We start from the raw sequence: 16,567 nt of genomic DNA on the forward strand, positions 1-16,567 counted from the left end.
TCCTTTCTCTCCGCACACATACAGACTTGTTCCGATTTGGTATTTAACGGCATAAATCATGTTAACAACAACAGACTCACTGACATCGTACCCATCTCCTCCACGCCCCGCTCTTAAAAGGCACCAAAAAATCGTAATATGGGATACTGTATAAGGAAGGCCTGACCAACAGTGATTTTTCTTTTTTTTCGGGGGGGGGGGGGGGGGCGGGGCTGATGCCCATTCCGATATATTTTAAATTAGGTAATATCGGCCTTTTTAGTCGAATTAACCGATTAATCGGGTCCAATTTAGTCCTCATTACGCTCCCTCCTGTATACGAAACTGACATAGATGACGGAAGTTTCCGGGAGTTTGGGCAGTCGCAGTTGGGGAAACGGCATCGTGCCGTCGCCGTCGATATGCGTCTGCACGGTGTACACTTTGATACCGGCCGCCCCGCCCTGCAGAACCGAACCGTGGATGACGCCCAACCGAGCCTGTTCATGGAAGGCCGCCCCCAGCTCCCGCCCCAGGAAAATGTCCTGCACCTGCGCCGAGGCCCGCAACTTCCACCTGTCGGCGTCAAAATGGAGGTCGTTGTCGTTCTCTGACTCCATCTTTCTTTGGGGCATTCGCGGGAAGTCGATGACGCTCAGCCTCTCCAAATGCTGTACCGCGAAGTGTCCCTCCAAAAGGGGGGCGCCGCCGCCGCCGCCCCCGCCCCCGCCGCAGTCCATCAGGGTGAGGTGGAGCACCTCCGAGTTGTTGAGCAGCCGGGCGGCGTTCCAGGGCGACGTGTACCACACGGTCAGACGCCGCCTGTGGAATACGGGCGAAGAGTAAGGCGCCGCCGGCAAGCGCCGCAGAGTTGGCAGCGTGATGTCCCGGCAGCAGCAGGCGTCCAGCGACGCCTCGTTGCACGCGTCCGGCTCCTGGCTGCACGAGTAGTAGAAGAAGCTGTCGTGAGTCACGTACGCCAGATGCATGTCTGAGCGCTGGGGCGCCACCGACACCCACAGCAGGGCGCACAGGAGGGACGCCGGAGGAGGCCCCAGGGAAGCCATCGCTAACGGGGACCGGGCTCGGCGATCATCATCCGTTAAACGGATGCCTGAAACGAGACGAGGAAACAAGATGTCACCACCGACCAGCCACGGCGATAAGGTCAGATTCAGTGGCGGTTCTGGATCAATTTCACTAAGGGGGCCGGGCTGGGGCCGGGGGTTTTGATGGGGGGGGGGGGGGGGGGCACATTCAACCCAGGGCTAAAAAGACAGATTCAACATCTTACATGACTTTTTATTTCTTCAAACTTTGAAATTGTAGTCATAACATTACAGTGATGAGAAAAAAACTATTAGGAGGGCTAAAATGTCTGCAAGTAACAATACGCCGTGTCCATCTGTTGAGAATATTCAAGCCAGGCGATGATATGGTACCAGCCTGCCGGGTACAAAAATTGCAAATATACTGAAGCTAGATGTTTTACATGCATATAATTATCCAAATTTTAAAAGGCAATGTCTTATATATTGATCCTGTTAAATAAAAATAAAAAGGGAGACTAAAAAAGTTACACACACGCGCGCGCACACACGCGCGCGCACACACGCGCGCGCACACACGCGCGCGCACACACGCGCGCGCACACACGCGCGCGCACACGTCGTGGTAACTTCCTTCTCTGCGTACTGCTTCTCATTTCCCGCTCATTTTAAAGTGGTGCAGCGCACTAAAGGGTCCGACGAGAATGTTAAATCACGCACTTTGGTTCCACTTTTCGCATCGGCGACTCGGCGCGACTGCGTAATCTACGTTCGGAGGGGGGGCCATAATCAGTGCTACAGGGGCACTGGGCCCCGTTGGCCCTCCCCCAGAACCGCCACTAGTCAGGTTTCAAAAAATGTCAAAGATCTGGAGCGCTTGCGACTGCACTGAATGAAGTCTGTCAAACAACAAAATTACAACCTTGAAAATTGGATGTTACCCTATCGAGTCGTAAAAATATATACGCCTTATTGTAAAGCCTCTGGCAGTGGAATATCTGTGAAGTCCACTCGACTTGAATTGCCAATTGTGATGTGCCCACACTCACGGCTCACAATGTGGCACTCTAAAGTGCCTTTATTAAAAAAAAAAAAATAAATCCCTCTGCTTGCTGTCCCTCCCGTTTTTCCTCTTGCATCACGTGTGCACACTCGCTGCCAACAACGAGGCCCTCTAGAGTAGTTTTTACAGCCCGAAATCCGCAGGCAGTCAAATCGGACTTCAAAAAAACAAAATCTCCTTCGCTCTTCCAACTCTTTCCCTGCATGAAATGGTCGCATTCACGGCCAACAGTGATTCACGCCAAAGCAGCCGCGGCAGCTGAAGGGAAGATGCATTCACGGGGCGTTTGGCCAGCTAACTGCACATCCTAGTTAGCTTTGATAGCGGCTGACGCAAACAAAGGGGCTCATGTTACACTTTTGAAACAAAGTAACTTGCGGTACAGTACGTCAAGACAGGAGAAGTGGCCTACAAGCTTAAAAGTATATTCATATCGTGTGAAATATTTACAATTTCTCCATAATGTAATTGGTTTGTTCGCACAGTAGATTCCTGAGTTTCAAGTACGAGGTCTGTACAATAAATCTTCTCAAACTCACATGACAACAGAGCTTCGTTCCTTAAGTCAGTTTTGCTATCTCGACAACGAAATACAGTTTACTGTGATACACGAGGTGAATTTAAGAACTAAAACTGTTGATTCTACCTACACAAAAGAAAACCAAAGTTTCAAGTCCGCAAAGAAACCGACTAACAGAAACAAATATGACAAAACAAACCACCGGTGACAACTTTTGTTCCAGATTTTCTAGCAAGTTTCAAACTAATGACAACAGATGGCCCAAAACGTTGGTGGGTGGGGGGTGGGGGGGGAATTGAACGGGTATGACTGATCTTAGAAATATGAAAAACAGCTGCAGCATCTATGCGGTGAACACGAAAAGGTGGACGGTGACGAGCTCCTCTTCGAATGGCAACGTGCGTCATCAGCCTGTCGATGATGTCGATGATGTTCATGTTTCCAGCGACTTACAAATCAAATGAATGACTTGCCAAGAATTAAGTCAGACAACTTTTTGGGGGGGGGGGGGGGGGGGGACAACAGCAACTCGATATCCTCAATATGACCGGGAGCATTTCTTCTGTTTTGACTGCCGTTGTGACATTCGGAGTAGCGCACATGTGTTTTCCACTAATTCGGGGTTTCTACCGTGGATTCTTCGCTTATGAGCGCGTCTCTCAGTCATTAAAAAGTCGGGTTGCCAACGAGTGAGCCGATGTGGAAGACATCTGGACTCGATCGCGTCCGTCGCCTCGGCTTCAGGATGGCGGCAGACCTAAACGTCAACTGGGGAGCGACCGTGGACACCTGCTGACCGCATCAACTCGAACCGTTTACAAAAAAATATTATTCAATCTATGGCCACTGCAATGTGGTCATTTCTCAGCTTGACACCAAAAACAGTGTTTGCAATAGAAATCGTCATGTTATTCGTGGAAAAACGCACACATTCCATTTGGTTTGCTGCGTCTTGTTATTTTAGTTTCGCTTTTTTTAATTTTTTAAAAATGTTTTGACGTCTAAAACATCCCCTAAATAGATTAGTCGTACGATTTGGCAGCGTACATTACATTTATTAGAATTTTGGGTTTTTTTGTTAACTTTTGCCACCCTATGTGGTGTTTTGTGGGCATTATTTTAAAAACTTTGCTAATGGTATTTTCCCGTGAATTATACTGGCTCTGCTATTTGGTTTACTTGGCAAAATGTGTTGTTTTTCATTCAAACATGGACGGTATCAATGGGCTGTAGCGTATCAGTGGGTTCTGTTGTTTTAGGTTGATAAAAAAAAAAAATACAAGAGGATTGTTTCTTTATGGAAAAAAAAAACGAGTCAAGACTTTGAAATCGGTGCAAAACGGTACAGTAGCATTAGCGTCTTTTTAGCTAGCCATGATTTTCCTTTCTTGAGTGCGCACGGTAGTAGCAAGTAGGCTGACACTTGTCACCCCGCATTGAACTCCACTTTAAGGAGAAATAAAGTTGGCCCTCGACTGCTTTCTGGGGGGAACTGCACTTTGGAGTCTTTGTAAAAAAAAGGAAAAAAAAGGATTACATTTCCTGGTTTGGCTGCTTTGCCGCATCCATTCTGGCGCAAGCACGCAAGCACACTTGACCACTGCATTCCTGCTCTGGCCTTGGATGAACTCAAAGCAGACAACAGCATATTTTCAAAAAGAAAAAAAAAACATTCCCCCCACATTCTATTTAGACTTAAAAATCCGTCGTCTACAGAATTTGTCTTTCCTATGGAAAGAAAGCACTTTTTCGGGGGGGGGGGACTCTGCTGATATTATGGTTGTAGTTGTTTAGGCTGCTTGCTGTGAAACAAATAGCAGCTAGCAAGATGTCACCTTCTCGTCAGCATGTCTAAATACACTTTGTGTGGTTGTAAACTAAAATATTGGAACAGTGAGAGCATTTGGGCAGGTGAAAGCATGAATATGGTGAGCACGATTGTGACATCCCAAATCATTTGGTGTGGTCAACATGAACCAAGTCGCTTTGTTTTGTCTTCTACTCTTTTTTTCTTCTTTGTACTTTCTGACAGTCGGGATGTGCTGTGGCACCACACTGCCTCTCGCAGGCCAGTCTTGGAACTGCATCCGATTTTCATCACGTGCGTGTGGTCCGTCGCTAAGAGTCAGAACAGGAAACACACTTGACAGTTTTTTTTTTTTTCAAAGTTCGGGGTCCCTCAAATTTAAAAAGATTAAAAGTGAGTAAGATTTTATAATTGGTACAAGCGTTTTTATCGCATCCAGAAACTGGTAGAAATAACAGCTAGACTGATTGTCTCTTGCCTCCAATTCATGTTTTCTCGTCATGGCCACATCTTTTCGGTGTGTAGCGCGAGTAAAGAAATAATAACAACGCAAGGCGAGGCCACATTAGGTTGTCCACCCCTACTGTGGAGGATCACATCACACTTGCGCACAGAAGATGATTCTTCATATTTGAGGCGATTCAACGTCAACGCAATCTTTGTTTGTGTCCAAAAAAAAAAAAACCACACACAAGTGGAACCTGTTGACCTTTTTTTTTCTCCTCCTCCCTGGCGACAAAACTCGCAGTCCCATGACTTGTATCTGGATTTTGAAAAATCAAACCAACTGGAATGAAAAGTAAACCGGCATCCACAGCAGCTGAATTATTTCAGAGCCACGAGTATATCAGCATAACGCAGAGGAATGCAATGACGAGTACACACACAATCACGGTTGCTTCTCCTTTCTCGTTCTCTCCTCACACACACACACACACACACACACACACACACACACACAGACTTAAAAGAACATACTTACTGATTCCTGTGCAGTGGGAGTATTGTACAGCATGTTCCTCACCGCTGAAGAGCTGCTGTGTGACTGCATCGGGGTGCGAGGCAGCACGGGAAGAAACGGATCACATGTTGCCTTGACGTCAGGTTGTGGGCAGTTTCCCCACAAAGGAAGCTGGAGTAGGCGCTGCGCTCACCAATTCACGAGGCCGCACTCAGACGTATGTTTGGAACTTTTAGGGCCCAGGCAAATCCAGCTTTTTGCAAGGATGTATTGCTTTTTCCCCTAATAAGAATCCCCTAATACAGTCAAACTGCATATATGTTAAAACAAGGGCGGCACGGTGCGCTCACAGTGCAGAGGTGCAGGGTTGGATTCCAGCTCCGGCTTCCCTGTGTAACATAACAGGAATTAATAATAATAATAATAATAATAATAATACATTTCATTTCTAAGCACCTTTCAAAACACTCAAGGACACCTTACAATCGAATTGTAACTAAGGAGAGGCATATTTGGAAAGGAGGAAAAGTCTGCAAGACAACAAGATAAATGTACATTACAATACTAGTATTTTATGTGCAAAGTCTTCGGTACTTTTTATGATTAGAAATATTTTTAAAATGCTTTCATTGTGCAACAGGATGCATTTTTTGATATGATAATGGTAGACATAACTAAGAATGTTTTCTCCGAAATAAAGAGAGCTGTCGTGTTGGGTTTTTAAAACATACACTTTATTAATTGGTCAACACGTCTCTGTCCGTCTCGGTGGCTTCTCTTCTCCCGTTCGGCTCAAGAGGCGTTCAAAGTCCGCCTCCAAAAAAGCGTAAATTAACGATTACTTCAAAGACACTAAGAAAAGCGAAAAGAATGCACCAAAACAGAAAATGAAACAAGGAAATCACAAAATAAATTATATCGGGAGGGGGAAGGAGGGGGGGGGGGGGTTGTGAACACACAATAAAGGAATAAATAACAAACAATTCTGAGACACTCTAGTCTCCTACTATATATATGTTCTCAGATCATAACGCGTATGTTTAAGAACAGTAACAACTGACTAGTACCACTAGTATTCCCACTACCACTACTTATATGAAAAACAAATCACATTGAAAATTATTTGTTGTTTTACTATGCTTTCCTCTTTACGATACTTGTGTATGATTTATCTGTTTAACAAAAAAGACAATACGCCCCACACACAAAAAAAATCGTGTCGGGAATATAGAGGTAGTTAATGACGTCAGTCCCGGAAGCAGCACACACAGGGGAGGGAAGGGCTCTCCAACAGGAGCAGTTCTGGGAAGTTCTGTGACTTCTCTTGTAGTTAGCTTTAGCTTTAGCTTCGAGAGCACACTCGTCGCTGCCTCGTCGCGTTCGGCGGCGACAAGCTACTCATGGCGTGGACGTGCTTGACTCCTTGCCTCGTCACCTTCTTCGTCTTGGGAATCGCATCGGCCCACGGTAAATCATTTCGCTAACCCCGCACACGTCCGTGGGTGTAAAACGGGTCGTTGCGGTTGAGTTTCCGGGCAGGAATTGATTCTCGCCATTTTGACGTTTATCCCTGTCCCTGCGTGTAACTAATTATTGTCAATGACTTTCATTAGTAATCCATTGACGACACCGTGCTTGGTGAGAATATTCAGGATTAGCACAGTCGTAGAACTGCATGACTGAGCAACTTAACGTTCTCACCGCCATCCTGCTGCAATTATAAATGGTCCGTTTGGGCCTTAGTAGACAATGTATCAAAAAAAATAGGCGCCATTTTAAACCCCTGGCACAATAATGGTAATTCGTCACGCTTTATCGTGGGACATTGAACCTAAACGCTGCTGAATACACAAATAACTTCCCCATTAGTGTTTTCAGTCTTACTCAAGACTTCAAATTCAAAGTGGGTGTGTAGGTCAAACCGGAAAAAAAAGATAAATTGCTACGTTTCTAATAGGCCATTTTATTCCTGTTTTTTTTAACGCAGTGATACTTCGATGCTTGTGGGGTTTCAATGCATTTATGGCAAGCCAGTCCATACCAAGACCTTTCTCTGTATCATATTGAAAAGTTTACCATCCTCTTCCCCCCCCCCCCCATGTCAACCGCACCTTACAAATGTGCAAAGTCATGTTTCACAGAAAAAAAATCTGCACAGTGAGATTAATGAAACGGTCCAGCATTCCCCTAAATTTCAGAGCAAACCGTGAGTCAACATAAACAAAGGGAGAGGGGGGGGGGGCTTCCCGGGGGTTCCCGGCGAAAAACTGACTACTTTGACTTTCATTTTTTCTGAGGTGTCTTGTTCCCACCGCCGACAGCGCCGCGACCCCTCGGCCTACTACCGCAAACGTCTTCCTCTTCCTATTTCAGAAGCAGACGCAGGCCTCGGCGTGTTTTGCAGCACCTTCGCCGGAACCGAAACACACATGTGACTAATCTCTTACAAGTCAAGCCACATCACTGCCATTTAAACCGACGGCAGTGGTTGGAAGCGGAAGTGAAATTGAAAGCAGCGGTTTAAGAGCTTTTTGGCTCCCCGTCACCTCGTCAGGTTGTGACCTGCCTGCGTGTCTCTGATAACAAAAACCAGCGCCACCGGCGTTGTCTTTTCTTGCGTTGTTAACGGAACACGGCGGTGTTTATCTGCTTGCATGTCGCTTCGGAACCAGGGGCCACACCTGGCAATGTCGCATACACAAAAAAAATGGGACCCGAAAAAGACCCTTGTGCAACTTCCTGCGTTTATCTGATTACACTGGAAGGGTGGAAATGCCCATCTGTTGTCGCCAATGCTTCAAAGACCGCAAGGCAAAGTGGTTACGAGGTTAACAACTCAACTAATTGAAGTAAAGTAACTTTCAGATTCATTCATGAGTTTTTCCCTTTATTTTCGCCTAACCTATAAGACCAAAGCATTTATGTACTATTAATCTGATATTAGTCATTGTAATAGTCCGATTCACTTATTGCTTTTTTTTTAAGTACATCAGAAGAGGTCCGTCAAAAAAAATGATTGCGTGTTAAATTGCAATCAAAATAATGAGGGTGGGGAGGGGGCAATTGTATTGTTCAAACTGGCTCGGCCTTATCAAAATGTCTCTTCAATATCTTATTTGCTCAGTGGCGCCGCCAAGCGATGTGATTCTTTACTGCGGCAACCTGGTCACCAAGGTGGCGTGGCGCTACGACAACCCGCCCGCGGGACTGCGATACCGGGTGGACATCGGCAAGGTGTTCAACTCCCAGGGGTTTGTGTTTTCCATTCCTCAAGTGAAAAATTGCCATTTGCCTTGTCCCCGTGACGAAAACACCAAAGTGTTAAAACGGCGCACTGTCTTCCAGCAGTGACGTCGGTCCGCTGTGGGTGTACCCACCCGACCTCCAGGCGGACTTGTCCTTCCTGTCGGACCAGACGGAGGACTACTTCCTGGCGGTCACCGCCGTCCTCGGGGAGGAGGAGTCGGAGGCGGCTCCCGGCGATGGCATCACCTTCAGCTACTACATGGACTCCCCCGCCACTCAGAAATGTGAGAGCATGGACGTTTGCTTGTTACCTTTCCATCTTTTCTCAACCAGGCGGGCGCTACAGCCCAAATGATGTTTTATTTATTAATTTTTAAAAAATATTAAACCGGGGGTGTCCAAACTTTTTGCCAAGGGGGCCAGATTTTATGTGGTAAAATGTCGGGGGGCCGACCTTGGCTGACATTCTTTACATTGAACAACAATATTGTTCAACAAATTTTAGTAAGCCAGTCTGTTTCACATTTCCATTTTTATTTTAATTTCAACAATCATATGACATCAGTCAATATAAACACGGAGTGATGTCTTGTTAACTCGGGAGTGATGCCCTCTAGTGTCTAAATGCTATTACTCATTTAGTGAATGCTATTACTCATTTAGCCACTAGAGGGAAGCAGTACTCTATGAAACATCACTCACCAGTCTACGAGACCTCAGTCAATGCAACACGTGTTCCATTGCGCCCAACCTGCGGGCCAGACGGCACTGATTTTATGACGGGGGCCGAGGGCCGGATGAAATTCGACATCCGGCCCGCGGGCCGGACTTTGGACATGCCTGTATTAAACACTCCTTGAGAGCAGACGGAAACGAATGAAAAAAAAAAACACAATCGCAGAAGAAGACAATAATATCTGAGAGCTAAGGGAGAGCCGGCAAAGCGATAACAACACCCGGAGTGCAGTCAAGATAGTCCGATAAGATCGGCGATGGAGATCTTGTAGAATGGTCGCGCCGAGCGCAGTTGAGACCGGAACGAGGAAGTGCTTCCCGCTTCTCTTCAGGTTCTTTGGACCTCCCCCCTGCAACCGTGTCGGATCAGCAGGATAACTCGGTCCTGATCAGCTTCCAGCATCCGTGGCTCAAGTACTGGCAGGGGAGGATGTGGAGGCACGAGAAGCTCGACAACCCTCTGCCCGTCTTCAAATACGACGTCACCCTCGACAAAGTAAGACTCGGTGGTACTCGTTCAGTGTACCTGATTTTGATTATTAAAATAATTTAAATATAATAATATTTAATAATATATATATATTATTAATATATATATTATTATATAATTATATCATAATATAAACATATAAATAATTAAAATAATTATAAAATTATTAAAAAACCTGCGATAAACTCGTGTTTTCTTTTTGGGGGGGGCGGGTTTAAAAAGAAAAATGCATCATTTCGAGAATACAATTGGCGTTGACAATTCGTTTCCATTTGAAATGCCGCATTGCATTGTTTCACTGTGTTACAGCACCCCCTACTGTCTACTTGGCAGAGGTGTGGGCATGTGCAGTGCGCGGCAAAACATGTTTTGGGAACCTCATAAAAGTCGTGTTTATTAAGTACGAGTCAACAGGCCTATTTGCAATTTTTTTTGGGGTGGGGGGAGTCCTTGGAAATAAAATCTCCCCTGTAATTACTTGTTGTGTGTATCTGGCGCCCCCTTGTGGCCACGTCTCCCTTACAACCTGCTTTACTCCCCGCCCTCGCAGAAGCAGTTTGCCGACCTGCGCTGCGCGGAGAAGACGTGCGAGCACACGCTGCCCGTGGACGCCGGCCAGGCGAAACACTGCGCCACCATCAGGGGGGAGCTGGAGAGGGTCAGCGTTCACGGCACGCAGGACTACTGCGCGCTGCCCGTGCAGGACAACAGTTGAGCGCGTTCAATTGCAGCAGTTCACCTAAAATTGTTACGTCGTTGCACTGTCAGATCAAATGGCGCATTTAAAAAAAATTTTTTTAAATGCAGAACACATCATCATTGCTGTGGTGGTGTCGCTGTTGGTCCTGGCTGTGGTCTCCATCATCCTCCTCTTGGTCTTCCTGAAAAAGACCAAATCCTCATCCGATTTGCCGCCCTCACTGGTGCGCTTCATTCACGTCAAAGTCAATCGGGGACGCCTTTGCCTGACATCTGACCCTTTATTTTACTTTTTTTTTTTTTTTTTGTGCAGGCCTCAAAGCGCTTCAACAGAATCGTCGAGGAGGAGAGGCCCGACGTGTCCCTGCCGGTTTCTGACTCGTCCACGCCGCTGGTGATGGTGGAGGGCACGACGGCCGTGTCACCCATCGATTCGGAAGCACTCGGAGAGCCGGAGCCGTCCGAAAGGGGCGACGCGAGCGACGCGAGCGACGTGAGCTACGCGGCCGAGGAAGAGCAGCGGCAGGCGTACATGGGCGGCGAGCAAATGCAGGAAGACGAGGACACGGCCACCTCGGAGGTACACGCGTATGAGAGACGCCAGATCTTTGTCGGCCTGTCGCCCGGCGAGACCATCGAGGGCTATCGCAGCTGAAGGGGTGACTTTTCTTCAAAGGGCGCCGCTTAGATCTTAGCGCCTTAGCATAGCATCGGTTGTTAGCATCAACAAGTCATCGCTGCTCGCCCGTCCAACCAAACTCCCAACGCAGCTTTGCTTACCTTTTGGATTGAACGTGACGGCGACGGCGGCGTTTTTCCGACGGCGTATCTTGAAAGTGGCTCCCGAGCCTCGCTGATCAAGTCGCGGGCGAAATCAGATCTGTGAACCAGTTTACTATGATTGCTAAATCCAATCATTCATATTTGCACCTCTGTTGTCTTTGAAGTGGTTAGATGTTGCGCCAAGCCGTAGTCAGACGCTCGTATTATTTATTAACCCCCGCCCCCCCTCCAAGACTTGTCTCACACTGGATACTTTTCGAGCTGCCATTGGCCCTCCACTTCCCTGTTCTGTCATTTAACGATGATATTTGCACGTAGACGGCGAGAGTAGCTTTTTTTTTAAAAATCCTTTCCTCAATTCAATGTTTTTATTACGGGGGGGGGGGCAAAATGTGCAAATCGGGCCGGCACGTGTGTACCGCAGACCCGGCGGCTGAAGAAGTGTGACACGAGGGCTGACATTTCAGGTCTTCTTCCCCCCGGAAGCAAACGCGACACGCTGGGATGCCCGGCAGTGAAGCTCGCCTTCCTCTTTACGGGCGACGTCGCCTGCAGGGCGGAAGTGCGGCCGGGCGCGCGCTTCCAGTAACCCGCTTCGCGGGTCGCACTCCGCCTCGTCCGCCGTCCCATCGTTTTTGTATTTTTATTTATAGATTTTTGCCAAGTCACCATTTCTCACGAATGGAGTCCGTGTTGAAAAAAAACAAAACAAAACACAATTCGCATCTGTAATATTCAAACATTTGTCGCATGTGTATTTGCAACAATGGTGAAAGTTGAACATTTGTCGTCCGGATGTTTTCAAAATGTATTTCATATTGGTTGAGATCATTGTGTGAAGTCGTCGACAAAAATATTTTACGTCTTCCATCCTATTTAAGGATCGGACCTTAACCCCTAAGCCTCGGCCTTATCCTAATCCTAACCCCCTATCCTCAAACCTCTCACTTTTTTTCTTTTTTTTTTGTCACTGGAATGCGACTGCTTCTTGTTTACGTCCAAATTTCATGAAAGGACACTTTCGAAGTGATTTTTCTCTTCTTGCGTCGATAACTGCTCCAAACAAGGCGTTTGCAGGAATACGCCACGTTCCGATGGCATGACTCGCCGTGTCTTATGTGATATTATCGCATTTCGTTCGTTTATGTTAAGCGTTCTGTAAAGCGCTTTGTGCTATAAAATGTGACTGAATATAGGTCAAGAAAAGCCTACCGGAACAGCTGAAGTTAACACGGCCAATCCTAAATAAAATCACTTTGGCAAGTGTGTGCTGACTCCCATTTCATGCCAGCCTTTGAATGTGATGCGTTATTTCATCTTGATTGACCGCCACATGCCCAGTTATAATGGGGGGTGTACACTTATGCAACCACAGTATCTCAGGTGTCGATTTTGAAATCGCCCTTGCTCAAAAGGTTTGAGTTTCAGTTGAGATGTAGGACACATTGACAATGTTTTCGTCTTGTTCCTTTTTTTTTTTTTTTTTAAACGGCACAAAACTTGACAGGGGTGTGTAGAGACTTTTTATGTCCACAATATTTGCTTTGCACGTGCCGGCATGTTGAAAAAGTGCTTAGTCATTGTTCATATGGATTTCTGTAAAAGGATGTGGTCACTGGTCCAGAAGTTTAAAAAAAAAAACAGGAAGTGGGTGCATGTTAAAGGTCGGAGCCTGCACGGTCCACTGACACAGTCGGCAAAATGAATCGCGTCGTGATCGGAGGCCTGCTGCTGCTGCTCAAGCTGTCCGCCAGCATCGTAGCACCAGGTGAGCCCCCCCCACCCCACCGCCCTCAAGTTTCTTTTTACTTCGTCTCATTATGATGGACTCCGATGTAATTTTGTATGTGTGAATGTCCACAGTTGCTCCTCCCGCACGCATCAAGTTTGATTCTGTGGACTTCAAGAATGTCCTTCGCTGGATGCCGCCCGCCAACAGCAGCAACATTCACTACGACGTCCAATGGAAGATGTGAAGAACGCGCACATCAGTCAATTCCTCCTCGCGCAAAATCTGAATTTAATTGATTTTTCATCATAGTCTTTGCTACAGTGCGTTATTGTTACAAAACATGGGCAAGTCCCGCAAGGCTCCTTTCTAGAGCCCTTGTTGAGTTGCTGACCACAATCATATTTCCAATAGTTGATATATACTTAATCGGGTAAAAAAAAAAAAAAAATTCTATTCAGCTTATTTTTGACAAATATGTATTTTAAACAAAGTTTGTATTTTTCAGATTTAAAAAAAAAATCCAATTTGCATACAAATATTCTCAATTCCAAATACCTCATTGTGAAATGCAATTGAAGAGCTGTCGTCATAATAAGGTGTCGACTTGACTGTGTCCTTTCTTTGCGCCGCTCAGTTACGGCGATGCCAAGTGGCGGGATGCGGACGACTGCCAGGGCATCCGCCGGCTCCACTGCGACCTGACCCGGGTCACCCCGGACATCCGAGAGTGGTACTATGCCAGGCTGAGAGCGTGTTCCTCGTCCGCATCGTCGGCGTGGATCCTCTCCCCGAGATTCAGCCCCCAATCGAACAGTGAGTGTTATCGATGCACGAAGGCGACATTGCGGGAACCTCGGAGAGGACTTTTGTCTTTGGGGGGAAATCGTAGACGTGCTAAAGTGGTCACCTCCAGCTTGCAAGTGTGGCACTATGCAAGTGTGGCTCCTTGAGACTTTTTTTTGCTGGTCTACTCATGTTGGATATGCCTTGCAAATGTGATGGTTGCTAAGCGAAACGGCTTTCGGGGGCTGAAGTTTCCAAGTAAGCGTGACTCAGAGTTCAGCTATTGGACACCTGAAAGGAGCCCTGATCCTAAAATGTCTGCATCAAACTAAAATGGCAGAGTTTTTTGTGTCCTTTGGGCACGGGTTCCAAGACACTTTTTTGGGGCGGATGTTCCCATGATAAACTTACCTAGCAAATTTCATCCTGGGAGCTGGATTTTCCAAACAAGCATTCAGTTCAAGCATTGCTGCGACACTTATTCTAAAATGGTCGCTTCAAACCAAAATGGTGGGCATTTTTGGGCATTTTTTTTTTTTTGGTTTCCTATCCCCCAAATTTTCTCCCCCCAAATTTCTAAGTGTAACCCAAGTGCATTTTTCTCTCTCTCTCCCTCTGCCACTCAGCTCAAATCAGCGCACCTCAGCTAAGGCTGAACGCCAGCGAGCAAGGCATCGTGGTGCGCGTGAGGACCCCCAAGGCCGTGGCAAAGAAGATACTAAGCAGTCACCTTCGCGCCACTCTCGTCTACCACGTCTACGTCATTAACGGAGAGGGCAAGGAGGTACGTCTCAAGCAACACCGCGTCCTTGTCACAAAATTTCCTCACCCTTCAGCCCAAACCTCTTTTTCTATGTTGACTGTTATTGTCGTAATATGCTCAAATGGGGAAAGAGTGCGATGCAGTTCTGCTCCTGTCCTCTAGGAGGTGGTGCTCAGTCATTCAATCACAGCCATTTGCAAAATGCACCACCACCAAAATGCAATCAAAGACACAAACCGTAAAAGTGTCTTGTAGTTCCCGCCGAACGAAAATCCATTGACGACATGGCTTCAATGCGGTTTTTTTCCCCCTTTTGTTTTCCCCCCCAGGAGGTGTTTGAGCTGCTTTGCTGCTCGGGGGAGTTGGTGGTGAGCAAAGTGAAGCACAAGACAAAATATTGCTTCCAGGCGCAGAGTGTCGCAAAACTGCAGGAACGCTACAGCGCTCGCGGGCCCACCAAGTGCGTCACCGCCCGATGAGCACGGGAACGCTTTGACATGACGCCATGCCCTCCGCCGCCAAGACGGTCGAAATGGGCGGACGCTCCAAGACTGGTTTTGGTCTATTCGATGTCGACGCACTCCTCCACTGAAATCGAGAGCCGTTTGTTCAGAATGATGATGTCGTTCCCGAGACTCTTGTTTTGTCACATTAAAATGTCAAAGGGACTCGAGGGTCAGCGTGTCATTCTTTCCACTGGCAACATGTCATAAAATAAGAGAAGGCTTTCAAATTAGGCACGGGAGCAAACTCTGCAAATGGGGATTTTGTCATTTTGACGGGTTGAAAGTTGGGCTGTAAACCACCGCAGCAGAACGTCCTTAAGAATCTAGCACGGCACTATATGAGAGAGAAGCAGAGAAACAAAAAAGAACATAGTTCGTTTTTGGACGAAATTTTTAGCCGAAAAAAACGACCATGTATAGTAAGGCGTTTTTAGCCGAAAAAAACGACATAGTATAGTAAGCCGTTCTTGGATGAAATTTTTAGCCGAAAAAAACGACCATGTATAGTAAGGCGTTTTCAGCCTGAAAAAAAGGACCATGTATAGTAAGGCGTTTTTAGCCGAAAAAAAACCGACCACGTATAGTAAGGCATTTTTGACCGAAAAAAACGACCATGTATTGTAAGGTGTTTTTAGCCCAAAAAAACACATAGTATAGTAAGGCGTTCTTGGACGAAATTTTTAGCTGAAAAAAACGACCATGGATGAAATTTTTAGCCGAAAACAACGACCATGTATAGTAAGGCGTTTTTAGCCGGAAAAAAACGATCATGTATAGTAAGGCGTTTTTAGCCGATAAAAACGACCATGTATAGTAAGGCGTTTTTGGATGAAATTTTTAGCCGAAAACGACCATGTATAGTGAGGCGTTTTTAGCCGAAAAAAAAACGACAATGTATAGTAAGGCGTTTTTAGCCGATAAAAACGACCATGTATAGTAAGGCGTTTTTGACCGAAAAAAAACGACCATGTATAGTAAGGCATTTTTAGCCCGAAAAAACGGCATAGTATAGTAAGGCGTTTTTAGCCGATAAAAACGACCATGTATAGTAAGGCATCTTTAGCCCGAAAAAACGGCATAGTATAGTAAGGCGTTTTTTAGCCGATAAAAACGACCATGTATAGTAAGGCGTTTTTAGCCGAAAAAAACGACCATGTATAGTAAGGCGTTTTTGGATGAAATTTTTAGCCGAAAACGACCATGTATAGTAAGGCGTTTTTAGCCGAAAAAAACGACCATGTATAGTAAGGCGTTTTTGGATGAAATTTTTAGCCGAAAACGACCATGTATAGTAAGGCGTTTTTAGCCGAAAAAAACGACAATGTATAGTAAGGCGTTTTTAGCCGATAAAAACGACCATGTATAGTAAGGCGTTTTTGACCGAAAAAAAACGACCATGTATAGTAAGGCATTTTTAGCCCGAAAAAACGGCATAGTATAGTAAGGCGTTT

General features: G+C 46.2%; 3 protein-coding genes across 3 annotated transcripts; 2 read left to right on the forward strand and 1 right to left on the reverse strand.

Moving 5' to 3' along the window:
* Positions 1 to 209: 209 nt before the first annotated feature.
* Positions 210 to 5,557, reverse strand: si:ch73-52p7.1 (uncharacterized protein LOC100321084 homolog). Its single transcript, XM_052079789.1, has 2 exons — positions 5,401 to 5,557; positions 210 to 1,093 (listed from the first exon to the last, which is right to left on the reverse strand). Exon 2 carries the CDS (start codon positions 1,044 to 1,046, stop codon positions 291 to 293), a length of 756 nt encoding a protein of 251 aa, XP_051935749.1. The 5' UTR covers positions 1,047 to 1,093; positions 5,401 to 5,557; the 3' UTR covers positions 210 to 290.
* A 1,086-nt stretch (positions 5,558 to 6,643) lies between these two features.
* LOC127610048 (uncharacterized) lies at positions 6,644 to 12,600 on the forward strand. The gene is made up of 7 exons (XM_052079775.1): positions 6,644 to 6,846; positions 8,504 to 8,630; positions 8,728 to 8,909; positions 9,693 to 9,856; positions 10,401 to 10,560; positions 10,658 to 10,773; positions 10,863 to 12,600. The coding sequence occupies exons 1-7, from the start codon at positions 6,780 to 6,782 to the stop codon at positions 11,202 to 11,204; spliced, it is 1,158 nt and encodes a 385-aa protein (XP_051935735.1). The 5' UTR covers positions 6,644 to 6,779; the 3' UTR covers positions 11,205 to 12,600.
* Positions 12,601 to 12,746: 146 nt separating this feature from the next.
* On the forward strand, positions 12,747 to 15,278 carry il22ra2 (interleukin 22 receptor, alpha 2). The gene is made up of 5 exons (XM_052079790.1): positions 12,747 to 13,100; positions 13,196 to 13,304; positions 13,699 to 13,877; positions 14,474 to 14,631; positions 14,940 to 15,278. The coding sequence occupies exons 1-5, from the start codon at positions 13,034 to 13,036 to the stop codon at positions 15,087 to 15,089; spliced, it is 663 nt and encodes a 220-aa protein (XP_051935750.1). The 5' UTR covers positions 12,747 to 13,033; the 3' UTR covers positions 15,090 to 15,278.
* Positions 15,279 to 16,567: the final 1,289 nt, after the last annotated feature.

Source organism: Hippocampus zosterae, chromosome 11 (assembly GCF_025434085.1).
Source record: "Hippocampus zosterae strain Florida chromosome 11, ASM2543408v3, whole genome shotgun sequence".
NCBI classification, from domain to species: Eukaryota; Metazoa; Chordata; class Actinopteri; order Syngnathiformes; family Syngnathidae; genus Hippocampus; species Hippocampus zosterae.